Below are 27,263 nucleotides of genomic sequence, written 5' to 3' on the forward strand. Positions count from 1 at the left end.
GGGGAGCTCTAGGGGGCTCTCTCTCTCCAACATCCATCCTACGGACCCAAGGTCTCTCACCTCTGCCAAATCGATGCGAGCTCCCTCGGGGGAAGGGCTGGGGCAGGGTCTTCTTCTGAGCACTCCCTTCCTTGCAGGGGGAGGGGAGAACGAGGATGCTGCTCTGCTCCGCTCCTCCCTGACCTGTTGCAGCAGCACAGAGCCCGATTGCTCCCCCCGCCCCTGCCTCCAGCTGCTGCAGCTGCAGCCTGCGCGCACGTCGGGCAGCAGGGAGGCGGCCGGGCGCTGGAACGCTCAGGGAGGCGCGCGCGCGCGCGCCACAAGGTAGATAGGAGGGGGCGGTGGGGAGAGCCCAAGCCACGCCTCCTCCCCTGGGGACACGCTCCCTTGAGCCGAGTGCGCGCGCGCGCGCTCGCTGGAATCCTCCTTCCAGCCAGCCTGTGCCCGCCGAGCGTGTCCGGGAACGCCCGAAGGGCCGAGCGGGCAGCGGCTGCAGCGACCTGAGCAGCGGCTGGAGCTGCCCAGCCCTGCGATCCTTGCAGAGGGGCGGCTCCCGGCTCCTTTGCCAGGCTGGGGGGAGCTGCGTCCCCAGCCCCTGCTGCAGGGCAGGCCCCTGAGAGCGAGGCACAGTTAAATGGGGGGGTTCTCCGGGCGCTGCATGGTCCAGCCCATGGGGGCACTGGGGCATGGCCCGGCCCAGCCAGTAGGGTGTGTGTGTGTGTGGGGGGGGGGGTGCTTAGTCCTTGGCGGGGGGAAGAGGTTACATGGCCCAGACTACGAGGGTGCTGTGACCCAGCCTTGGGGACACATGGTTGCTGGGGATGGATCAGAATCCATCTAAGCCCAGGGTCCGTTCCTCACCCTTCCCTGAGTCAGCTCAAGAGTTGTTGCCACCACTGTGACTGGCATGCCCCGTTACTGGTGGGTCTCGAGCCTCATCCTGAAGTCATAGGCATGGAAACTAGCGGTGCTGTGGGGTGCTGCTGGCCCCCCATCCTGGGGCTTTGCTCCAGTCCTCAGCTGAGGGTGGTGGTGGTGGTAAGCAGGGATTTGGAGCAAACAAAATTTTGAATTGCTCCAGCTCCAGGCATAAATCCTACTGGTCTGCACTCCAGCTCCAGGCTCCCTTCCAAAGCCCTGGTAAGGGGTCTGGCTGGCTTTCAGCACCCCCACTAATAAAAATGTTCTAGTGCTACTGCTTGAAGTGCACTCAGTCATCTGGCCTCAGCATATTATTATTCGGATTGCAGGAGTGCCTCGGAGCCCCAGTTATGGATCTGGGCCCCATTGTGCTAGGCACTGCATAAACACAGAACAAAAAGATGGTCCCTGCCCCAGAGAGCTTACTCCAGGAGGAAGACTGTGGTTGACAATATCATGCTTCTGGCACAGTGGAACTCTCTACAGTAAGGGTAAAGCTCATCTGTTCAGGAGACACTAGCCAAAAGGGCTAATTCAACCCTTAGATGCATGAGCAGGGGAATCTCGAGTAGGAGTAGAGTGAGTATTACCTCTGTATTGGGCCCTGGTGCCACCACAGTTGGAATGTTATGTCCGATTCTGGTGCCCACAATTCAAAAAGGATGTTGATAATTCAAAGAAGAGCCACGAGAATGACTATTGGAAAACATGCCTTATAGTGATAGACCCGAGAAGCTCAATCTATTTATTTTAACAAAGAGAAGGTTTAGGGATAACTTGAACACAGTCTACAAGTACTTATACCAGGAACAAATATTTGATCATGGGCTCTTCAACCTAGCAGAGAAAGTTATAACAAGATTCAATGACTGGAAGTTGAAGCTAGACAAATTCAAACTGGAAATAAGGTGTAAATTTTTAACAGTGACAGTAATTAACCATTGGAACAATCTACCAAGGGTTTGTGGTAGATTCTCCATCACTGGCAATTTTTGAATCAGGATTATATTCCGCCCCCTTCTACAGATATACTCTAGTTCAAAAGAATTGTTTTGGGGGATTTCTATGGCATGTGTTTTACAGGAGGTCAGACTATCACAATGGTCCCTTCTGGCCTTGGAATCTATGAATCTATTCAAAGCTGGAATGAAAGAGTTTTAGCTCCCTTTCGCTGTTTTTCTTTTAGAGACAGTATCACTGACATAATTTTCAATGTCCATAATATAAAATAGTTTCATATTAGACTGGCAGATTGCCACTACAATAGTGTAAAATATTCATAATGACATACAAAGATATTTTACATTAATGTGTTTTCCCCCACTCCCTGTTTGTTTCACATATTTTGCATGATCATTTTTAGGAAAATGGGTCAAACTCAATTGGATGTGGAAAATGTTTCCATGTTCTCAATATGAAAATACAGATGTATTGCTCATTGTGGGTCTGTTAGATTCATATATATACCTCTGTGAAATCCTTGGGGCAAAATGTGAAATCTGAATAGTTCTGTTGATACCTATTTCAGTATTTCCAGCCTCATTCTAATATTACATTGAAATTTGCTGAACATTTAAGTAGGCTCCAAAATCACTTTGTCACCCATAAAACCATCACTTTGCAACACAGCCCTGGAAAATAATTCATGCTACAAAAATGCTTCAGATGCCATGTGATGATATTTTACACATCATTGTATTGTCTCTCAGCACAATGCCCCAGATCCTCAAAGGTATTTTGGCTCTAACTTTGCTTTCATGTTATGCCATCCTTACAGCCAGACACACACAGTTATCTCCTGGGGAAGGGACTTCCAGGGGATCAGATGGCGAGAGCTTATGATGCTTTAATTCTGCTCTCCACGCTAAATAGCTTTGAGGTTCCACCGCCTTCATCCTTACCATGCTATGCAAAAGATGGGGTGATGGATGCATCTCTTTATGTACATTTACAGTCCTGTAAATTGGATTTCAAATCTTTCTCCTTAGGTAGCAAGACTCAGCACATCTGTGATGCTGTCGACAGTGTCATGTATGATGAATAATTTTACATTATGTGAGTATGAATTATTAATTAAATCCACCTGTTAAATCCATAGGTTGAAACTCACACAGGTACGGAGGACCCATGCAAGGCCCTCAGCACTACTTGAATCTCACATTGCCCCTCTGTGATTGCCCTTCTGCAAAGCGATGCCTCTGAACCCCAGCATACCATAAAGAGGAGTTCCAGGAGGGCCTGAAATAGGCTGGCACAGAACTGGGGACTGTGGAAGGGGCTATGCTGCATAAATACATCCTGCCACCCAAAAAATTTAGGGAACTCAGGATGCCTATAGGGCCTGATCCAAAACACATTGAAGTCAATAGATAGATTCCTATTGATCTTTGTGGGCTTTGGGTCAGACCCTTATTGTAGCCCCATGGCCTGTCCATAGGTTGAGGAGGATGCATTGTGCATCTCCACCAATCCTCCACAAAAGGATGAGGCTGAATGTCTCCCCAAGGAATAACTTAACACAGTGGAAGCACACGGAGGGATTCCAGTCATCACAAAAAGAAGCAAAAACTCCAAGTAGTTTGCTATTGTCAATTCTCCAAGGAAACCGCCGCCTGCATGCCACACAGGTACACTGAGGGGTGGATTAACTTAAATGTTGAGTTAGGAATGCTTCGCTCTTTGCCGGAGAAGGCCTGAAGTGAGGAACACAAAAAACACACAGGAAAGGAAAGAAGACTAGAAACAAAGGAGATGAGACACTACAGTTAATGACAGTTAAAATAACACACAGCTTCAATTTTTATGTTAAGGTCTGTTTTTTGTATTGTGGCTAAAGAACTTAACTGATTTGGCAATACGTTTCCCCAAAATGTGAAGAGGGAGATGTGGAGACTGATTTATTGTCCTGTAGGGGTGCAATTAGTACATGAATTATAGGGGCCTAACACAAGCCTCATTCCTGGTGTTGTTGAAATCATTGGGAGTTTAGCTACTGGCTTTGCTAGGAGCAGGACCAAGTTCAATGTGGAATAATTTCATAAAATAAGAATGTTTGAAAGGTTTCATAATGTATTTGTAGGAACAACTGATCACACTGGGAATTAAGGGTTAATTTGGCTTCAGTCATGCAACTTGAAGAAGGCGGCTTTTCTCTGGTCATACCTGGCAAAGGGATGGGGGTGATTAAAGTGTATTTGCAGAAATGTGAGAGGAGGCCACCTGGTGCTCAGGGACATCTTCCGTAATCTTATCACAAACCCAGAATAAACTAACCTTGGTGAAAAGAATATTAAGCTTGTGTTTTCCAAAGAGACAGTGAGTGTGTCTAGGTGAGACGGTGTTACTTGTCTGCCTCTGAAAGAGCATTATAAACCCTATGTTCATAAGAAATACATTTTAATCAACAGTGTTGAGAACATGTTGCAAATGTAAAGAGAGAGCTGGGAATAGGGTAAGATAAAAACTTGGAGTTAGTCACGGCCAGAAAATAGTCTAAGAGCTACATGACAGAGCTTCCAGTCTCTCTCCAGCTGGTTTATAGCAGAAAACAGCCAGTCACCAATGAAGCAACTGTGTCAATGTGGATTTGTATATATGAAGATGTGGATACCTTCTTGTAACAAAAGAAAACTACCTTGAATTCAGAAAAAATACTGGATGAATACTGAATTTCTGAAGAATCCAATAGCAGCCTGTAGGACACTCAGTGTTAAAAGTAGAATGTAGTATGTCTTATTACAGACTCCAGAATATTATGTCTTGAATTATTTATGTGAAAGAACACTTGTTGTGTGTTGTAAGGTGTTTTAAGGTAGTAATGTCAGGCTTGCAATAACATTTCTGGGAAGTTTAAGACTATTTAGCCTGAATTTCAAGAGACTGTTTTTGCCCTTACAAGCTGAACCTTGAGGAATAGTCATTTTCACCAGATTTATGCAGAGATCTGGGATTTGTTTTCCCTCAACTTGTGCTTAATTTTAAGTCAATTGAAGTCAGTTGGACATGCTTAAATGCATTGCTTAATAGGGATCAGAATTAGGAAGCTGTAAAAGGGCCATCTCCCAGATCCGATAGTTTTGTGATCAGACTCTCTGTTTAGATACTTGGCTTTTCAGCAGCATACACACTAGTGACAAGTGTGCTCTTTAATTGCTAGTAATATGTCCCTTTATTATGTAGCTACATAGGCTATAAGAAAGAGGCAATATTTCAGTGAGTTATTACCTAGCTTCAGGAATAAGGTGTGCATTTATAAATTAGAGCTACAAATACTACACTAGAGACTTAAGCATCCAAGTATCATGTAAATAAACACTTGCAAATTAATCTGGAAGTTCATGCACACAAATGGGGAAAATATTATGTAAAGTTATCAAAGGTAAGGCAGACATGATTTTATTTTATCACCACACAAAAATAATATAGCTGCATGACAGCTGTAAAAATTTCCCATTATTTCAGATCACTGTATCCAAAAGTGAATGAAAATATTTTTATTTTGGAATATGTTTTGTTTTTGTATTGCATACCTCCTTGAAAAAACAAACAAACAAAAAAATATACTGGCACGATCAATTGAGATGTCTGTGCACGTACACACACACACGTACACACCCACCCCTGTGTGCCACATCCTGAAAATGGATCTGCTCAGGTCTATCCCTGCATCTGCACAGATTCAGTTTCCACACTTTTTCTTTTATCTCACAGGGCCTTTTGTAAAACCTCTCAATTTTCAGTACAGGACAAGCCAGTTCTTAATTGTTTTCATAAAACAACTTCATGATAGGAGAAAGCCACCTTTGGTCATGTGGCCCCCCACAAAACCCTGCCCAGTTCTTCAATGTCACCTTCAGCAGGAGAAAAAATAGGGTTGTGCCTTTTATACATCATTAAAAAGGCTTGAAGTGTTATAATTTAAAAAACAAAAGGGGTGGGTTTTGCTTACTTGATATAACTTTAAAAATCAGAAATAGGGCCTGATTATGGCATAAGGCATTATAAGCCAGTGCTCAGGGTCCCAGCTTTTGGACTCATGTGATGACATCAAAATGTCATTTCTCCCGTTAAAAACAAAAAATTGCTAGCCATCTTGGCTGTGGAAAAATATTTGAAAGCGTGACCCGAGTGTAATCCATGCAATGATGTCTGCCCAAGTCTGCAGACACCTAAAACAATAGCTCTAAACTGCCTTATGCTCCTCACAGGCGTGTAAACTGCAAGACACAATGTTCAGGGGAGATGAGGAGTCTGCCATCTCCACCAGCCAAGGACTCTGTGTGTGGTGGGAGGAGAGGGCAGCAGGCCCGATGTCCACCTCAGCAGATACATTCGCTATTGGGGTGAGTACTGGGGATCCCACTGCTGTCCCTAGGGGAAAAGGGATCCAGGCTACTGCCACTGATGCTCACGAGGGGAAGGAAGCCCTGTTGCCACTTTTGGCAAGGAGGAGGAAGCCTCAAGTCACTGCCTCTCTGGGCAGGAAAGTCGGGTTGCCGCTGTCAACCCAAGTAGGGCTGGAGCTATGAAGCTGGTGTGGAGCCACCAGAGGCCCTGTATTGTGGCATGCCTACAACCCCAAAATGCTTTAATCTAGCCCTGCCTGGGAGGCTAATTGACAGTTACAAATGCTCAATTTTATCATGCGTATCATGATAGTTGGAGTTTTTCCTAGCGCTCAGACTACTGGAATAATAAGGTTAGTCTCTGATAAACTCAGCTTGCTTTCTAAATAAGTTTCCAGCCCTATGAAGGCTATGAAGAAAAGATTAAAAAATGTGAACCCCAAACCCTCTGACACCAGAAGACCAATAAAAAGAACTCAAGATTTATTATTTCTTTAATCTCATGATTTTCAAGGCAGTCTTATGATTTTGAGCGGGTGGGAGCTGGCTCATGATTTTCAAATACTTGAGCTTGAATATATTGAAATTATGACAACAAAAGAGAGAAGAGAGTTAAAGCTGAATAACTGAGTGGGGAAGGGATTTTTACTCAGACTATGTAAAACTACATTCTGTTTATTTTTGCTCAAGTGTGTTAATTCAAATGCCTGATTAACACTTGGCAGAAATAATATGTTTGTTATTACTATAACACCCCTCTCACTTCAGGTAAGGGGAGAGCTCACAATATGCATCTCATGAAACCCCCAAGAAGTCCTCCAGCAAAACCAGGGAAGAACAGACTTGACACTCCAGATAGTTCTACGTAAAAAAAACCCAAACAAACCAAAAAAAACCCTTTCAGGCTGTCTTTATAAACATAGAGAAGCAAAAAAATGGTACCAACTCAATATTTTGCAAGCCACCTTTAATTCCCAACTTAAGTCTTGTATTAAATGTGTGGGTTTTTTTGTTTTTTTAAATAAACACATGGGAGGGAAAAACACCAGAAAATGCCCAGGTTCCTTTATAGGGACTTTTAACGGAGTTCACATCTGTTCATTCTGTCTGCTGTACATTCCAGCCTACATCACTTTCCTGTTCATGTTCTCTGTGGTTCAGTTCTTGATTGCTCATGTACACGGCAGGATAAGTGTCTCTTTTTTGGTGTGGTTACACACCATGTGGGAAGATAGGATGCAAACAATAAATGAAGTGGTAGCTGAATATAGACCCCCAGAGAGAGCCCTGCTGTAAACATGGTGAGGACTGGGAAAGACTTGGCCTTGAGGTAGATTTTTATGTGGACTTTTGTTACCCTTGAAGGGATGGAGTTTTGGTTTAACTGGAGGGCCAGCCAATGAGAGAGGAAGACTACTGACCAGAGGAGAAATTGAGGCACCGCCACATCATGACACCAAGAGGCGGTTTCCTAGCCTGCTTCTTGTGGTCTCTGCTTTTCTAGTCTGACCTACAAGTTCTTTCAATTAGTTTATCAACAATTTCATTGATGATATCCTGTTCAAGCATTATTTAGTGCCTATCTGTTCAAAGACTACATTAATGTCTCTTTGGCTGGATGTATGCTACAAAATTTTGAGGGCATACGAGGTTATATTGTGTTGCTATTTTTCTTCCATTTCCCATCTTATCTTCTGTTTTTATAGTTTTCTTTACACAGTGCCAGTTTCAAGAGATACAGATGGCAGTATTATTCCTGCCAGTTTCAAGTGCAGAATTGTATAATTGAATAATGTGTGCATGCTCTGCTGAGCAAAGCTACTCAGGTGTCTTTCCCCGTGAGGAATTTCATCCCTCCTTTCCAGCAAAGAAGCAGCACCACTTAGGAAAGCAATATTCCCTGTGCTGGAGAGACACTGACAACCAACAAATCCCTCTCCTATCTATCTCATAACTCAGCTGGAAACTCTGGAATTAATCCTTATGCTGAACCTACTGTTCCTTTATGGTTGATAGCCTTTTACCACCAGTTAAACGGGGCAGTTAGGCATGGCACTTCACAGAAAAGGGCATTATAAATAGTACTTAGAAGTGGAAAAGATCTATTGCTGCTATTGAGAAAGGATGGTCTTGTGTTAAAGAACTGGACTGGGACTCAGAAGATCTGGGTTTTGTTCCTAGCTTTCACACAGACGTTGTGTGTCTTTGGACAAGTCATTCTCTCTCTTTGTGCCTCAATTCCAATCTTCTGCTTGTATGTTCTAACTCTTTCTGCCACGCTTTGTCTGTCTCACCTATTTAGAATGTAAACACCTGAGGTCAGGCCTGGTCTACACTGGGGGGCAGGGGGGTCGATGTAAGATACACAACTTCAGCTATGGGAATAGCATAGCTGAAGTCGATGTATCTTATTTTGACTTACCTCCCGTCCTCATGGCGCGGGATCGACGGCCGCGGCTCCCCCGTCGACTCCGCTACCGCCGCTCGCCCTGGTGGAGTTCCGGAGTCGACGGGAGCGCGTTCGGGGATCGATACATCGCTTCTAGACAAGACACAATATATCGATCCCCGATAGATCGATCGCTACCCACCGAACTCAGAGCTGTGGGCCAATGATTTTGGCTAGGGTCTCTAGCTGCTAATGTAATGCAAATAATAAGCAGTATTTGTTCATCAAATCCATCCCACCTTTCCATCCTCATCATGCAGGATATAGTCCCCAGACAGAGGACATATCAGTAATTAAACTGGTACGCCATTCTGTCTGAGTTTTCTTTTGTCCTTGTAGTCTCTCAGGAGAAAAATATTTCTTTAGCAGAACTCGTTTCCTAGCAACATGGGAACTATTGTATTGGCAGCTATTAAACAGGTAGGAGTATATCACAGAGCTTGTAAACTGCTTGCATTAAATTGCTAGAAAATAAACTAATAATTTATTAACCATAATTTGTGCCCAATAGTTTCTTGGGGACTTGGGAAACTAAAGACAAATCATAGCTATTTTTTTTGTCCACTTGCACCCAAAGGTATTTTTGTACAACATTATTAAATATCGGTTTCCTCCTGTTTAAGTTTCAGACTCACATACAGAGTGCTAAGGGACTACTGGGGGCACATACTTATTACAAAAAGATTTTACTTTGACCAAACTCATATTAAATATATAAATTTTGGCCCCAAATTTAAAATCTCAGTTACAGTTGGGGAAGGGAGTGAGAAAGGATGGCTGTCCTCCAGATTCTGATGAACTGCTGTGTCTTTTAATTCCCACTGCTCTACCAGGGAAATATTATCATTGGTCTCTGATGTGTCTGCAGACTGGTGATCATAGGCTGTGCCTAGCACACAAGAATTGTCATATCAGCTCAGGCCAGTGGTCTGTCTAGTTCTGTCTCCAACATTGGTCAGTACCAGCTGCTTCAGAGGAAGGTCCAAGAAACCCTGGAGTAATCTTCCCCCAGAGAAAGCTTTTTCCTGACCCCCATTAATAGGGTGACCAGATGACAAAGATGAAATATCGGGACATGGGGGCGGAGCAAAAAAAAAAGCGCCCTCCTCCCCATCTCCACCCAACTCTTGGCTCCGACCCCTGATACACCCCCAGCTCCCCCATCCCCTTGGTCCCGGGCCCAGCCTAGGTGCCGAGCTGTGCAGCCGAGCCGCGCTCCAGGCCCCTCCTGCAGCTCCCAGCCCAGCCACTCCCGGGCTCCGTCGCACCGGCTCCGCAGCAGAGGCTGCTCCGCTCCGCCCTGCCTGGGACACTCGCCCGGGCAGCCCCTCGCCGGCCGCGGGAAGCTCGGGGACCCACCCGGGCAGGGGGCGAACCAGGGAGCCAGGCCCGGCCCCTCCCGGCAGGAGCGTGTCCTTCCCATGCGTGTCTCTGCCCCCCGCCTGGGCCCTGCCCGCTCTGCGCTGCCCCTGGACCCACCACGCTGCCCTGGGGGCTGCAGGGCTGGAGCAGCCTCCACGCTGCGCTCCTGCCCCGGCCATGGCCCGTGTGCAAGCCTGGGAGGGAAGAGGAATGCCGCCTGTTTGGGGAAGAGGCGGGGATTTGGGGAGGGATCCAATGGGGCAGTGAGGTGGTGGGGCTGGGGGCAGGGCCAGGGTGGGGATTTGGGGAGGGATCCAATGGGGGAAGAAGGGGGTTTAGTTGGGGCCGGGGGGGGGCGAGAGCCCTTCCAGGCTCCGCCTATGAGCCGGTGCGGCGGGCAAAATTGCTTGTTTGTCCAGTGTCCCGACCGATGTTCAAACGCGGGACAAACAAGCAAATATCAGGACAGTCCCGATAAAATCGGGACGTCTGGTCACCCTACCCATTAATAAGGGGTTGGTTTACGCGCTGATGCACCCTTTGCTACAGCAGATATTTAACCCAGCTGACCTTGTCCGTGCCAGTAGGCCAACAGTCCACAATACGAGTTTGAGAGAAAAGGGGTGCTCAGTTAATATTCAAAGTCAAACAGGGCAGCTTCTGTAGTGGAGACATATCCTTGTTAACAAGAGTGAGGCCCATCTAACCCTCTGTTATATTTGGACCTTCCATACCAAAAAATATTGCTCACATGGCAAAGAATTTGCACCTGCAGAGGCTGCACAGTGTGCTATAGAAATCCAGAATTATAGTTTGAAAACTAGGCACTGGTGAGCACTCATAAAAAAAATGAATTAGATGGCTCTGCTAGTCCTTGAGGAGACTTATTTTTAAAGCTCAATCAGCAGTCATTCCTTCTGGAACCTCACCTTTACTGCTTGCAATTATTTTGACATACTTGAGCCTTTTTTATTTTAAATCCATAAAAATAACCTTACACACAATTTGCATGTATTTTTATGGTGTTGTAACTGTTGGCAGAGACATTATTAATGGTATCCTGATCATAGGATGCAGGAGTAACTACTTGTTGTAAAAGCTGAAACAGCACTTGTCTCCCCCGAAGAGAAGAAAAAGAAAAACAAGAATTCCAGAACACCTGAAACTGCAGCCAGAGGTTCACCAGAGTTCAATACCCCCTTGCCTTTATGCCATGCTCACAAAGATCCACACCAGAAGTGCTGCAAACTTTTTCTTTGGGTCAATGCTAGAGGGAAAGTCCCAAAAGACAGGTATGCTGTCATTTTCCAGGCTGTCCACCAAATGAAGGCTTAGCAGGATGGATGAATAGATACATGTGTATGTTTACAAAATATGTGTCCTGCAGTCTCCTAAGTGTTAACTAAACATACAAGTTTGCTGATGTTGGTACTGAATAGTTCTCAGGGAGAGGTCATAGTGACCAGATTTAAAAGGAAAATGTGACCAGTCTGAGAAGTTGGAGCTTTGGGGCCAGCTGGAGAGTTGCATTGCATCCTACAGAATGCCAGGGTTTTTAATATCAATCCCTTGACTCATAAAGCCTGAATCTGAGTGTTAACTAAGTAGTCACAACCCATGGAGACCCTATCCCTTCCCAAACAACCTCCCCACGCCCACTTACTGGCAGTTGTCTTCTTAGGGAGAGGCCCAGCAACCAGAAATTGCCCCTCCCCGCTGGCAGAGCAGTCCGTCCTATCCCCTTTCTGGGCATCTTCAGAAGGATTCTCCTACATTCTCTGTTCATTGAGGGATGGGGGATTGGCACATCGCCCTCCTCTCTCTCTTGCAGAGGCATCTGGAGACTTATCTTTTGTTGGTCTCTGTCTTTGGAGGTGCAGGGGTGTGCGGTTTCCTGCCTTCCTTAGGGTCCCCCTGTTTGTCCCTATCCTGCAATAACCCCGTGTGCTCCCTGCCCATTCTGCAAAGTCCCACCCCCTCACAAATGTATCCATCCTTCCACTCCCCTATTATTGCAGTGCATTTCATGCAATAACAACCCCCTAAAAGGTCAGGGTCCTGAGCAGAGATGGTGCCCTGCAACCAAATTCCCTACCATAGCTGTTGTTCTCTTGCTTGAACAATCAACCTGCTAAGGACCTTACCCACCCATAGGATGCATAAAAAATATAAAGAATAAAATAACAAAAAACATTTCTGGCAGGCAAAACATCTCTCTCTCATCTCAGGACATTGGCCAGGACTCTTTTTTGGTATAAAGCCAGGACTGTTTTAGGGAAACCAAGACTGCTGGTGACTCAGCAAAGAAGCAAACATTTACAAAATTTGCATTACTCAAGCCAGTGGGAAATTCAAGCTCTTTTTTTAATATCAGAAGCTGCCAAAACAGATCTCACTTCTGCACCCATCAGGTCAGATCCTTAGCTGGTGTAAATTAGTGCAGTTTAAATAACATCAATTTAGATTATATCAATTTAGACTACCGGAGGCTCTGGCCCAATTAGTTGAAAGGGTGCAGTATCAAGTCCATAGAAGGTAATACTGTATTCAGAATGAGATCACTGCATCATCATCTCACTAAACATTGCTCCAAATTTTATATTTGGTTGTGGGAATGTTGTCTTAATTTCACTGGAATCACTGCTTATTTACACTGGTGTATGTGGTGGAATCTCCTTCCTTAGAGGTTTTTAAGGTCAGGCTTGACAAAGCCCTGGCTGGGATGATTTAGTTGGGAATTGGTCCTGCTTTGAGCAGGGAGTTGGACTAGATGACCTCCCGAGGTCCCTTCCAACCCTGATATACTAAGTGAGAGGACAGGCAGGTGAACAGTATTTCTTCTTCTTCTTGATTAGTCTCAGATCAGATACCTCAGTTTCCTCTGAGTCATTTTCCCCCGATGCATGGACAGGCTTCCCAAAACAGAACTGAGCTGCTTCAGCAAATGAGGGGAAATAATCCTCAGACAAAACACTAATGAGAGGTGTGCTGCCACCACATACCTATGTCTGAGCTTTGAAAGGCAGAGTGCCACAATCATTTCTCAGTTTTGGATGTACTCCAGAAAGCAAAAGTGACCACAAAACTCTGTCAGGGTCAGACTCAGTGCAGCTCTTTGGGGGGTTGTAACGGTAGCCAATGAGCATTCATCTTGGGCCTCCAGTGAGAAAAGAACCACAAAACGGTGCTGGCACCCCCCAAGCTTATGGGAGTTCCACTCCGAGAAATTGTGGTACAAGTTAGAGAGATCTGCCACTTCCTTCATCTTCAATCAAAGTCATGAAAGCTTAAGGCTGGACATCAGGGACAAGGGATTTATTTAAGGTCAGGCACACACCATCAATAATCACTTTTGAAAATGCTGATTTAAAACGGTGTCCAATATAACTTAATACAATATAAGGAAAGAGTTTCCATAATAACCCTAGCCCAGAGGCAATTAAATAAGCCACTCAAGGAATCTGACTGCACCTAGGGCCATACATGCAATTATTCTGTGCCCAAGGCTGTGGTGATGACAGAAAATCACATGCTGATAAATGCAACGTGCTTGGTATATTTTATATGTGAAGGGACTCTGGCGGACACAAATCCCTCTCTAGAGCCTGGGAACACAGACAATTGAATGAGCCAGAGAAGAATCTGACCATTTCCTGTGCAACGAGGGCCAAATATGCAATTACTTTGTGAATTATATAAGAAAAAAATTGTTAAATTCTGCAGCCAGCCAACATATCTAACTTTTCTAAGAGCACATGGGCAGGCTCTTAGACTGTATAAAAAGCTTTTTATACAATCTAAAATTCATTGATCCAGTTTTCTTCTTACCTCTCCCTACATACACTGCTGCATCTCCTTGAAAGATTTAAAATCCTAATGGCCTAAATTCTGCAAACCCTCCTGCTGATTATGGAATAGAAACAATCCCAGGCGACCAATCACAGCTAATCAAAACACTTCAGATTTTGAATAGAGAGTACTGAATACTTTCTCAGTGAACTGTTCACAGTCAGCTCCTACAACTTAAAAAAACCCCACTGGGTAGATATGAATAATGAAGAAATATGAGGAGCTCACAATCCGCTCAGACATTCCATGAGCAGAAAAAGATGCTGAATTCATCAAGGAAATTATTTACTCTGCTGTAATAGTGAAAAACATTTATAGGGCCTTCTTTTTGTGACCACATCTGCATATGCAATTTGCCTAATTGCTCACTAACTGCACAATTTACTCACATAAATGTCCCAAAGTGTGGTAACTTCATGACACAAAATTTGTATACACAAAAAGGAGGCCCTTTATAAATTTACTATAAAATGTATATGTGCCATTATTACCATAATATTCAATGACAGTAATAAACCTTTTAATCATATTTTTGCCTAATCTTAAACCTCATACCACTTCAATAGCTTTGTTGGAATATTGTTTTGGTTTGTTTCGTGATTAATAAGACTGCAGGAGAAAAATGGCTTCCTGGTTTCCTTTTTGGCCAAAAATGGAATCCCACAGAGATGAAAATCTTTGATGTAATGGAAAGTTTTTGCCATTTAAATCAACTGATAAAATATTCTGTTTTTCTTCTCTTGAACTTTGCCCATATGAACTGTCACGCTTCCTATCTTTTCTGTTAGAGACTAGTGTACAATTTCTTATTTCCTGTATTCAGTTGCTTTATTTTGTAACTCCTGTTGCACACTACTTCATCTTCCCTTGAATTTTCCTGCAGAATGGGAGCTGCGGCCGGCCCTGCCTGCGGACGGTCAATGTAAACAAACTGTCTCGCGTCTCACCAGCGGATTACCCTGACGTGCCACAGGTTGCCCACCACTGCCTTATGGGCTACTTGAAGTATCTGGAGTGAATCCCTATGGGAATAAGCTATTCCTGTATAAGGCACCTTTATACTGATATAACTGCAGTCACACAGCAGGATTATACCATTTTAATTATCCCGGGATAGTTAACATTGTACATTTTTTGTGTTTAGATAGTCCCCAAGTCTTTTTCTGTTAGTGTAAAGTGCTGTAATCCAAAGTACCACTGGGTGGAAGTAGTGCTTGTGTTTGCTGCTTACTTTCCTGCACTAACAATGAAAATACCATCATGTGCATGACCTTTGGTAAACTCATTTTATTTTGAGAGAGGCTTCTGCCAGGCAGATTTCATCACACGCTCTGCTTTCATCAAGGATTGATCTCTGGGAACAAAGCATTTCCAGAGCTGTATGGCACTAGGAGGCTCTGCACATGGAGAGACTGAGGGCAGTACTTGGCCCTCAAGACAAGAATTCTATTTGCAAGCGCTCTGGCAACTGAACTGAATGTAATTAGAGTTGATTCCCATCGGTATCCTTTGTAGTGAAATGCCAAAAGAAACATTGTATGTTCTTTGTTTTAAATCTGTAAATTAGGCATTGAGCTAAATTCTAGCACTGAGCTGAATGTTTTGAATTACCACTGGAACAGAGACAGTGAGGTGTCTGGCTCTGAGAAAAGAGTGAGTGTCGGAGAAATATTTTCTTTAGCTGGCATGCCATTCACATTTTCCAGTGCTGCTGTGGTAAATGTCTTCATAGTCCCTCCTGAGAATTAGCACTGGTCTAACAACCCATTCGGGGGTTCAAATATTATATTTCACTACACTCCTGGTGTATGTAAAACTGCTTTATACTTGTCTGTGCTTACTTGAATTGCCATTGCGTTGTCTGTTTTCTCAGTTATGTTAAGTCCTTCTGGAGTTCTCATGAGATAATTTGGGCTGTGTTTTTTAAAATCAGCACCTACAGGACACACCCAAGTTAGGCTTCATCTGCAATTGGAGCTGAGGCTGTGATTCCCAGCTTGATTAGCCATACTCATGCTACCTTTCATCAAGCTGGTGCACTAAATATAGGCGTGTGGCAGCTGTAGCACGGGCAGCGGTGGCACTTGCTAGCTGCCCGGATTATGTATCAACAGAGTCCAGGAGAGTTTGTACTTGGTGCAGCTAGCCAATGCTCTGGCTCACTACTAGCCTTGCTACCATGGCTACACTTCTGTTTTTAGCGTGCTTACTGAATGCCAGCTAGCGCGAGTATGTCTCCGTGAGCTGGGAATCACACCCCTAGCTCCGAATGTAGACGTAGCATTAGCCTGTAAACTCTTCAGGGAAAATAGTGTCCCTTACTGTGTGTTTGTATACAGTGCTTAGCACAAACCCGCTCCCTGATTTGATGGTCTTTAAGCACTACCACAATACAAATATTTAATAATGATGCATTTGTATAGCTGAGTATGCAAATGAGGGAATCACACATACACAAATGGCCATTTTGTGCTCTTCAATGTCCATTTGGTTTGCCCATTTGCCTGTTGGCATGACCACACCCAGTTTGAAATTGCAACACTTATATGGTGCTGTACATTTCTATGGGATTTCCAGACACAGTAGATACATCCTTTTAGCGCCTGACAAACTGACAGTGCAGCTCTTGGCATCACAAAGTTTGCAGTGAGTATGTGTCACTGGGGTCCCAGGGGAGCCCACTGAGGTCACTCAATTAGGGTGAACTGCAAAGAATGAGGCCAACAATCCCCAAAGCTGGTGGATATTCCAATACTTAGATTTAGCAAGCCAGCACAAAACAGCTTCTATAATACCTCACTGGTTACCCAGAAGCCAACAACACAGTTCCCATAAAGTAACCCAGCCTCAGGCCTCCACCCAGACACCCAAGTCAAATATGATGAGGATTACTGGAAATCTTATTCATCATATAAAAAAGTTCTACCAATCCCAAAGGATCAGACACATTACCTCCCAGGTCAATGGATATTCCAGATCTTATCCAAATACACATTTACAGCCAATTCTTATTAATTAAACTAAAATTTATTGAAAATTTAAGAAAAGAGAATTGGTTAAAAGATCAGTATACATACAGACATGAGTACAATTCTTGAGATTCAGATTCAGAGCAGAGATGGTGAGCTCTGTAGTTGCGAAAAGTTCTTTCATAATTTATCCATGGGTTATAGACCAATTTTCATATTCAAGCTTAGAACTGGGCCTTACGACTTAAGCTTTGCCTGCATGAAGCATCAAGCAGGTCTGAGATGACAGGATCAGGAACCAAGGTCTTTTATACAGTTTCTAGCAGCCACTTGACATACAATCCTGGGTGAACAATAGGCTTTTGATGTAACCTTCTCTTTCTTAAACCTCATTGGTAATTAGCTATATGGATTAATATAAGATAATTTATCCATTAGGCAGTTTATCACAAACTTTAAAGAGACATATAGACAATGACATTATTGCACCCAAAATTCATCTAAATGTTAATATTCCCTTTTGATCTCTGAATCAATAGCTATAGTGACAGACAGGAACTGTCTGTTTACATGGCCAGCATCTAAGATATAAGTAAACACACACAATTAGTATCACCTCTAATTCTCTAACAACACAGGTTTGCACTTCAAAGTTCTAGCATATCCATTCAGATACTTTCTAACATGTCTCTAAAGGTTGCCTTTGGGTTATTTAGCCTGCAAGCTGCTTAACACTTTCTGGCCATGTGTCACACTTTGTATAAGATCCATTGCAATTATACAACAGTAGTAGCAACAATGATCTGCACCATTATATTTTAGTTAGACAGTGCCACAGTGTGGAAGCCTCAAAGCTTGACAAGTAGCCAGTTTAGCAACTGTAGTAACTAAACGAGAAACTAAATATGAGAGTTCCAAAGTTGACCATAAAACCATGTGTTTGCAAATCCTTATCCTACCTATATCTATCTAAACTAAAGATTTTATACAGCCACCCATCACCATAGTATATGCGCACCTGCTACATAAAATCAATAGCAATTGCAAAATCCCTAGTGGCCTTCATAGAATCTCTGGCACTTCTCCCCTCTTGGGATCAGTTGCACCTGTACAGGCAAAACTACTTCTAATGCTTGTTTGCATGCAAACATTGGATTTATGCTGGTTGGTTTTGAAAATTTTGCCTGTGGTATTTAATATATACGCTCTGTTCTGGGCTATTCCGTTTTAAAACTAATTGACCTTTTTAAGTGTACAAGGGATAGTCTGTGTTCCTGAGTCACAAGCAGGGACAAGAAAAGCATTAGCAAAGAAAACCCAAGAACACTATGAATTTACTTGACACTTATTCTCCAAAGCTTCGAGAGCTTGACCACAGGGAGGCTGCTCCCATTCTCTCCCTCCCTTCTGGTTGCAGCATGGGGAGGTCCTAGACACAGCCATTCAAGCTGGTCTCAGTCACTGACTGCCTCTCTCTGTCTATCAATGAAAGTGTTGCCTGGTGACGCTCCACAAAGCCCATTATTACATCAGCAAAAGAGATGTCAGGGATCCGTGTGTGTGCTGGCATGTGGTTGCCTTACATTTCCCTAAGGCTTGGAGTGAAATGCATCCTCTAAAGTAAACCAAAGGAGGCTCCAGGATCAGGAACAACACTGCCTTTGTGGTGCTCTATTTGTGGATTAGTGTGTGAGTAAGCAACAAACACAAAAATTCATTGCAAAGAGACAAAACAGGTAGCTGGTGGTGTCATACTGAAGAGGGATCCATTAGCTGCATTAGCAGTTTATTCAGTGGGAAGTTCAAATGCAGTTGCAGCAGGGCCATGCAGCCTTATTTTTATTAACTATTGACATCTTCTCTAAAAATCCTCACAGGAAGGCTGTGGGGTGTTGAAATGAGCAGGTCAGTGGCTTTGTGATCTACAGATTTCTTGCATCCCCAAGCTTCAGCTGCAAGTTTACTCCATAATTTGTACTCCATTTATTATTACTCCCATTAGCCCTTAATACGGTCAAATCAAAAGTTAATTTAAATAATTCTTGTGGGTCATTTTGTAGGAGTGAGACTCAGGACTGAGACTAAGAGGGGGTTGGGTTGGTGGAAACACTTTTGATATTATCAACATGGGGAGGTAATTTAAAAAAATGAAAAATAGGTCAATTTCAAGCCCTGCAAAATGAAATCAATGAACGTTTAAAAATATTTCATGACATTTATTATTTTTGTTTTTATTTTTCGACCAGCTCTGCTGACCTGCAAGAGGGCAGGGCAGTGAGTCAAGTCAAGGTAGAGATTCCTATAGCAACAGAAACACTCTCCAGTTGCTCTCAATGGAATGGTTTATACTTGTTCTTTTGTTTTCTTTAATGTAAAATAAGTCATCTAGATTGAAAGGGCCTGATCCAAAGCTCATTGAAGCCAATCATCAAGTCCGTGGGGCCGGATGCACTGCATCTGAGGGTGCTAAAGGAGTTGGCGGATGTGATTGCAGAGCCATTGGCCATTATCTTTGAAAACTCATGGTGATCGGGGGAGGTCCTGGATGACTGGAAAAAGGCTAATGTAGTCCCCATCTTTAAAAAAGGGAAGAAGAAGGATCCAGGGAACTACAGGCCAGTCAGCCTCACCTCAGTCCCTGGAAAAATCATGGAGCAGGTCCTCAAGGAATCAATTCTGAAGCACTTAGAGGAGAGGAAAGTGAACAGGAACAGTCAGCATGGATTCACCAAGGGCAAGTCATGCCTGACTAACCTAATTGCCTTCTATGATGAGATAACTGGCTCTGTGGATGAGGGGAAAGCAGTGGATGTGTTATTTCTTGACTTTAGCAAAGCTTTTGATACGGTCTCCCACAGTATTCTTGCCGGCAAGTTAAAGAAGTATGGGCTGGATGAATGGACTATAAGGTGGATAGAAAGCTGGCTAGATTGCCGGGCTCAATGGGTAGTGATCAATGGCTCCATGTCTAGTTGGCAGCCGGTATCAAGTGGAGTGCCCCAAAGGTCAGTCCTGGGGCTGGTTTTGTTCAATATCTTCATTAATGATCTGGAGGATGGCATGGCCTGCACCCTCAGCAAGTTTGCAGATGACACTAAACTGGGAGGAGTGGTAGATATGCTGGAGGGTAGGGATAGGATACAGAGGAACCTAGACAAATTAGAGGATTGGGCCAAAAGAAATTTGATGAGGTTCAACAAGGACAAGTGCAGAGTCGTGCACTTAGGAAGGAAGAATCCCAAGCACTGCTACAGACTAGGGACCGAATGACTAGGCAGCAGTTCTGCAGAAAAGGACCTAGGGGTTACAGTGAATGAGAAGCTGGATATGAGTCAACATTGTGCCCTTGTTGCCAAGAAGGCTAACGGCATTTTGGGCTGTATAAGTAGGGGCATTGCCCGCAGATCGAGGGACGTGATCATTCCCCTCTATTCAGCATTGGTGAGGCCTCATCTGCAGTACTGTGTCCAGTTTTGGGCCCCACCCTACAAGAAGGACGTGGAAAAATTGGAAAGAGTCCCGTGGAGGTCAACAAAAATTATTAGGGTGCTGGAGCACATGACTTATGAAGAGAGGCTGAGGGAACTGGGATTGTTTAGTTTGCAGAAGAGAAGAATGAGGGGGGATTGGATAGCTGCTTTCAGCTACCTGAAAGGGGGTTCCAAAGAGGATGGATCTAGACTGTTCTCAGTGGTACCACATGACAGAACAAGGAGTAATGGTCTCAAGTTGCAGTGGGGGAGGTTTAGGTTGGATATTAGGAAAAACTTTTTCACTGGGAGGGTGGTGAAGCACTGGAATGGGTTACCTAGGGAGGTGGTAGAATCTCCTTTCCTTGGAGGTTTTTAAGGCCCGGCTTGACAAATCCCTGGCTGGGATGATTTAGTTGGGGATTGGTCCTGCTTTGAGCAGGGGGTTGGACTAGATGACCTCCTGAGTTCCCTTCCAACCCTGATATTCTATGATTCTATGATTCAATGGAATGGACTCCCATTGACTTCAGTTGGCTTTGGATCAGGGCCAAATGGCAGGTTTTCCTTTATGTGCATAGAAATGGTAAGAGTAAAATTGAAACAGGGGTTGGAGACTTTGTTCATTCTACTCTTTTTGATCTCTTCAGAATCAAATAATCCAAAAACTGCAGGCAAGACTGACAAATACAACTCTGTTAATTCCTGGAGCAGGTTTTCCATTTGTTTACATTTAATTCTTCCACTTAATGCACTGCAAGTAAATGCCCAGGTGGAATGGAGTTTCATGGCTAACAATCTCTTATGTTACAGGTGAACAGGGAGCAAAAGAGGATAGTGTGCGTCTGTTTCTGACATGTCTGTGTAAGTGAACTGCATCCACTGAAACCTGATCTACCATGGAATATGATTTTCACAGAAAGAGGACAGTAAAATCGGTCTTACAAGCAAGCTGTTATAAAGTGTAAGTGCTGGTTACTACATCCCACAGTCAATACACACAACAGTGGTCACTAGTTTTTATACAACTATAGTCTGTTTATTATTATATTGTTAATATTAATTAAGAGATGGGGGCCAGACAGTCCCTGCTCCAAAGAGTTTACAGTCTAAATAGACAAAGGGTGGGAGGGGATCTGAGGCACAGGGAAGGGAAATGCCTTGCTCATGGTCACACAGGCTATGTCTACACTGCAATAAAAGGCCCGTGGCATGGCCACAGCTGGGGGAGGGTCTCAGAGCACAGGCTCGAATGTCTACACTGCTATTTTTAAACCCGCAGTCTGAGCCAGCTGCAAGATTCAGTGTCATGAGTTTTGTATCGGAGTGTAGCCCTGATAGAGCTAAGACTAGAACTTAGGTTACCTGACACCCAGTATAGTGTCCTGCCCACTAGACTATTCTGCCTCTTAACAGTTCTTCAGCCTTTTAAAAGTGGATTAAGTGCTTGTGAAAAGTGCCAGATTGCTGGCACTGGGAAATAGAGTCCTCTGTCCACAGAACCAGGTGCTGAATGGATACTGGCTTCCTTAGCTCACACATACACAGCCATGTGCACCATGTACATTCTTTTGGACTTAAAATTCAAGCCAAGTGGGAAGAAAGTATGTACTGGATTTTAACTTACTGCAGGTAAGGGGATATAAGAAATTCCAGCTTATATATTTTGTATTGATTGATAGAAAAATGTATAATAACATAAAATAAGAGGCATAAATGTAAACACAAGAGAGCAGAGTTAAGGCTGAGCTTTGAATTTCAATCTTGCATTTCCTGACCTGAGTGCCTGAGTTCTCAACCTTAAAGTTTCATTATTAGCCCTTGTTTTTAGGGTTGCTCCCCTGTTACTCAGAGTTAATTTTAGAGAGCGTCTTTTGAACAAGGGAAGAAATGGGACTAATCACACCATTTAGATGCTTTTGCCTTTTACATGTTTTCATCATTTCTCTTGCTAACAAATTATTTGCATGTATTAAGACGTCAATCTTCTCCTAACTGGCCCTGCAGCAAAATCCTAAGCAATGGCTGGAGTGAGCCTCCCTCACCTGCTCCTCTTCCAGCAGCCTGAAATGGGATAAGGATGGAAGCTGCTGTAGCCACTTCCCTGCCTCTGCTCAGAAGCTGGTGGATTGGTGTGTGGATGAGTACACTTTCCCCAACTTACTCCTGACCTTAAAGGAAGGATGGTCCAGTGGTTAGGCTACTAGCCTGTGACTCAGGAGGATGCAGGTTTGTTTTCTGCTCACCTACAGACTTCCTGTGCGGACCTGGGCAAGTTACTCTGGGACCCACATCCCCAAACTGCAAAATGGGGATAATAATATTTCCTCCTCATGGGATGTTGTGAGAATAGGTATATTAAAAAATTGTGGGGCACTCAGACACTACAATAATGAAGACCTTATAAAATAGACAGACATACCTGTCCCCCTAAGCCCTACAACAGGGGTCGGCAACCTTTCAGAAGTGGTGTGCCGAGTCTTCATTTATTCACTCTAATTTAAGGTTTCACGTGCCAGTAATACATTTTAACGTTTTTAGAAGGCCTCTTTCTATACGTCTATAATATATAACTAAACTATTGTTGTATGTAAAGTAAATAAAGTTTTTAAAATGTTTAAGAAGCTTCATTTAAAATTAAATTAAAATGCAGAGCCCCCCGGACTGGTGGCCAGGACCCGGGCAGTGTGAGTGCCACTGAAAATCAGCTCATGTGCCGCCGTCGGCACGCGTGCCATAGGTTGCCTACCCCTGCCCTACAATGTGGGAACAAGTAAAGAGCCCCCCCTATAGGTGAGCTGTTCTGCACATGAATGGCTCCAACCCCCTGGATCCTGCCTTCTGTATCTGATGGAAACTTAGGCTGAATGTGGGGGTCCCCAGTGACAAAAATGGGCTGTACTTTTCTTTTTGTGTTTAGGAACAAACCGACGCATACTGGTATCATCTGCCATCATATATTTTAATAGGTCCCTGCTAGCAGGGGCCAAAAAAAGGGTGGCTTTGGAGGGAAATTTTTCATCTTCTCACTGTTCAATAAAGGAACAAAACAGGGCTAAATTACTGTCAGGAATTCTATTTAACTGTCATAAATAATACGAACTAAATTATGTCTGACTTTCTCAGATTGTGTTTTTCTATTAATCATGGCATGAATGAGGGAACAGACTGACTGATCACACTAGTTTCGAAGCCTTTCTTTCAAATTTTTATTAATTCTTCTAATCTTTTTCAAGATGCTTTTATTTTTATACAAGACTAGAGACGCTCCCTCTGGTGGCCAAAATAACACCTCTACATAGACAAACTTGGGTGTCATTTGAAATCGCTAGCCTTGCTCTAGAAAATGTTCCACAGGTGACCTGAACACTCTGTGGATTTTATGTTTTCATTGCTGTACAAGCCACTCGTTCATGACATTTTTGTTGTCACAGGGCAGATGCTGCAGAACTTGCTTTGCTGACAAGGCGTTTGTGCCAGGAAATGGGACAGACAAACCTGCCTCTCCTTGAAGACATCCCTTGGTGTCACGTTTTAACTCTGCGGCCAGCTGTCACTGTTGAAAGCAGGCTGATCCCATCAGTACAGAGTAAGTTTTCTGGTCTGCTTTTGTTGCCCTTTTTTTTTTTTAATTCAGTGTGCCATTTTGAGTGGGAATTGAAACGGCAAAACCAGCTAAATTGCAAGTAATGGTCTTAGCTCCGCTTTTAAATTTAAAACAAGGGAGGCAAGTAGTCTGCACTCTGCTCAGAAAATCATGAAGAAAAAGCTACTGCACAAGACAGAGGATAAAATGTGAGTTCTAGCAGCTGTTACCCCTGCCCCCACAACATTGTAGGGTTGTTTAATAATATACATTTTGTTTCATGAACAGTGTGACCCTTTCTCCTCAAAGTCAGCATATGTCTTAAAATCTTCACTATACCTCTGTTCAACAGCAAATTGTTTAGGATCCTGATTTTCACTTGGTCAAGCAGTTAACTTGCGGGGAGGGATAGCTCAGTGGTTTGAGCATGGGCCTACTAAACCCAGGGTTGCGAGTTCAATCCTTGAGGGGGCCACTTTGGGATCTGGGTCAAAATCAGTATTTCATCCTGCTAGTGAAGGCAGGGGGCTGGATTCAATGACCTTTCAGGGTCCCTTCCAGTTCTGTGAGATAAGTATATCTCCATATATATTAACTTTTCAGGGCTGAAAGGTTTTACATTTACCATTGTTATCTGTCTTCTGAAGTGCCTTCCAATCTCCTTGGTTTGGTGAATTTCAACAATAATGGTAACAGAGGGTCCTGTGGCACCTTTGAGACTAACAGAAGTATTGGGAGCATAAGCTTTCGTGGGTAAGAACCTCACTTCTTCAGATGAAGATGAAGAAGTGAGGTTCTTACCCACGAAAGCTTATGCTCCCAATACTTCTGTTAGTCTCAAAGGTGCCACAGGACCCTCTGTTGCTTTTTACAGATTCAGACTAACATGGCTACCCCTCTGATACTTAACAATAATGGTCTTTCAGACCCTTGCCACTGACTGCCTTTGCGGTCTTGAGCAAGTCACTTTACATCTGTAAAATGAGGATAATACTTATCTGCGCTGGGCGGGGGCAGGGTTGGGGATTACTTAGTGTTTGGAAAGTACTAAATAATAATACCACCTAGCTTTTATAGAGTGCTTTTCATCAGTAGATCTCAAAGTGCTTTACAAAGGAGGTCAATAGCATTCTCTCCATTTTATAGATGGGGAAACTGAGGCACGGGGATGGGGAGTGACTTGCCCAGGGTTATCCAGCAGGCCAGTGGGAGAGCCAGAAATAGAATTCAGGTCTTCTGAGTCTCAGGCCAGTACACTATCCGAAGTGCTAAGACACCAGAGGGAGGGGAAATAGAGGGACGGGGTAATACCCCGAAGATTTAAATGATTACATTGATTACATTAAAAAAAGTTAATTAAATTAAAATGGCTTGATTGACAGCCGCGCCAAGCTCATGCTCAGACCAGCTAAGGGGAGTGGAGGCCAAATCTGAGCCATCTCAATTTTGTTAGTTAAATCTTCTAAAAATAGTGTTAGAAAAATGCCTGATGGAAAAAAATATCAAATTGAAACTGATCTCAGATGGAGTGTTAGCTGTGTGGATATGGCTACCCCATGTATATCCATACTTTTTAATAACCAGTCATTGCTTCTACTTGTAATGAAAATCCTCAAGAGAGCTCGTTAAAAATATCAAAATGGATAAAGTAGCCAACAACATGAATGGGAGTGGCATTCTATTTTACCTGAGAGAACCCAAAATTGGGGTTTATATTAAATATAAGTTGTGCCGTAAGGAGATTTCAGTACATTTTTTTCCTCTCTCTCTTCATAGCATTAGAGGCTGAAAGGATGTTTGAATCCAAAAGATTGAATAAGATTGACCTTGAAAACAAGACTGTGCAGCAAACTGAGTCTGACCTGAAGGGCAAGAGAATTGGTGCAAGGAGGCCACTTCCACCCTTCTGATGGCCTCATTCTAGGCCGAGATCTTTGAAGCACTGGCTCCAGTCTCACTCAGGTCTCTTACTCAGTTAGACTCCCGTCAGTGCCAACAGTGCAAATCGTGGTCTCACTTTGCGCCATTGTAACAGATCGTCGCCAGCAAAAACCGACCTTCAGAAAAATTCTGCTGTGAGTAAGGACTTCAAGAATTGGCCCGTTACTTCCAGGAATCCTCGTGACTCAACACTTACCTGCCTAGCAAGGATGAACTGCCACATACAGCTCAGTTTGTAATACACAGGAAAGCTGGATGTAGGCGATGACTAGGTCATGAATAAATTCTATCCTTGTACCAGTCCCTTCACAACCATTTTACATTGTTTCTATTATAAAGCTCCCAGGATGAATATCCTAATGCATCATGAATGGGTTAAGTTCATGATCGACAGAAAAGATACAAGTTTATTAATCAATAATTTAAAAGGGAATTAGGTACCTAAACACCTTCGGGGATCTGGGCCTTTGTACTTTTAGGTATTTTTTCCAATTCTAGAAGAAACAATGAAGCTAACAGCCACATTGCCAGTATTTTCTTGAGATGTAAAATGAATTGTCCATGTTTTTGTTTTTTTATTTTTGGTAACAAATTGGGTGGGGGGGGGGGGGGGCGGGGGAAGAAAAATATCTTGCAAAAACATTCAGAGTCCAAAAAAAGGTTATAAAGTAGCATCTAGAACAGGGGTGGGCAACTTTTTGGCCTGTGGTCCACATCGGGATTCTGAAACTGTATGGAGGGCCGGGTAGGGAAGGCTGTGCCTCCTGAAACAGCCTGGCTCCTGCCCCATATCCACCCCCTCCCTCTTCCTGCCCCCAGACTGTCCCCCACAGAACCCCTGACCCATCCAACCCCCCTGCTCCTTGTCCCCTGACCGCCCCCGCCCCTAACTGCCCCCTCAGGACTCCACCCCCTATCCACCCACCCCTGCTCCCTGTCCCCTGAGTACCCTGACCCCTATCCACACTCCTGCTCCCTGACAGCCCCTGAGGGGCTCCCATGCCTATCCAACCCCCCCTGTTCCCTGCCTGCCCCCCCCAACCTCCACCCCATCCAACCGCCTCCTGCTCCCTGTCCCGATTGCCCCCCCCCCGGGACCTCCTCCTCCTCCTTATCCAACACCTCCACCCCCTTACCATGATGCTCAGAGCAACAGAGCAACAGGACTGGCAGCCGCTCCGCCCGGCCAGAGCCAGCTGCGCCGCTCTGCTGCCCACAGGAGCTTGCAGCCCCGCTGCCCAGAGCACTGGCGGCACAGCAAGCTGAGGCTGCATGGGAGGGGGAACAGCAGGGGAGGGGCCAGGGGCTAGCCGGCCGGGCAGGAGCTCAAGGGCCAGGCAGGACAGTCCCGTGGGCTGGATGTGGCCCTTG

General features: G+C 44.2%; 2 protein-coding genes across 12 annotated transcripts in view; one reads left to right on the forward strand and one right to left on the reverse strand.

Annotated features, from left to right (window-relative positions):
- Positions 1-367, reverse strand: part of AFF1 (ALF transcription elongation factor 1) — a 163,827-nt gene extending 163,460 nt beyond the window's left edge. For 7 of the 9 annotated variants that reach the window (XR_010601250.1, XR_010601248.1, XR_010601249.1 and 4 more), the window contains exon 1: positions 61-367. The gene's annotated coding sequence lies outside the window, so the exon portion shown is untranslated. The remainder of the gene's footprint in view (positions 1-60) is intronic. The other 2 variants (XM_065596150.1, XM_065596149.1) reach the window with 2 other exon arrangements.
- Positions 234-26,009, forward strand: C5H4orf36 (chromosome 5 C4orf36 homolog). 3 transcript variants are annotated; one of them, XM_042856428.2, is made up of 6 exons: positions 234-324; positions 2,910-2,976; positions 6,129-6,263; positions 21,179-21,329; positions 23,800-23,954; positions 25,728-26,009. In XM_042856428.2, exons 4-6 carry the CDS (start codon positions 21,265-21,267, stop codon positions 25,859-25,861), a joined length of 354 nt encoding a protein of 117 aa, XP_042712362.2. In that variant the 5' UTR covers positions 234-324; positions 2,910-2,976; positions 6,129-6,263; positions 21,179-21,264; the 3' UTR covers positions 25,862-26,009. The 3 variants fall into 3 exon arrangements, with proteins under 3 accessions (XP_042712362.2, XP_005292091.2, XP_065452226.1); XM_005292034.4 differs by lacking the exon at positions 6,129-6,263; XM_065596154.1 differs by lacking the exons at positions 234-324; positions 2,910-2,976; positions 6,129-6,263; positions 21,179-21,329 and adding an exon at positions 21,799-21,997.
- Positions 26,010-27,263: the final 1,254 nt, after the last annotated feature.

Source organism: Chrysemys picta, chromosome 5 (genome assembly GCF_011386835.1).
Source record: "Chrysemys picta bellii isolate R12L10 chromosome 5, ASM1138683v2, whole genome shotgun sequence".
Lineage (NCBI taxonomy): Eukaryota > Metazoa > Chordata > Testudines > Emydidae > Chrysemys > Chrysemys picta.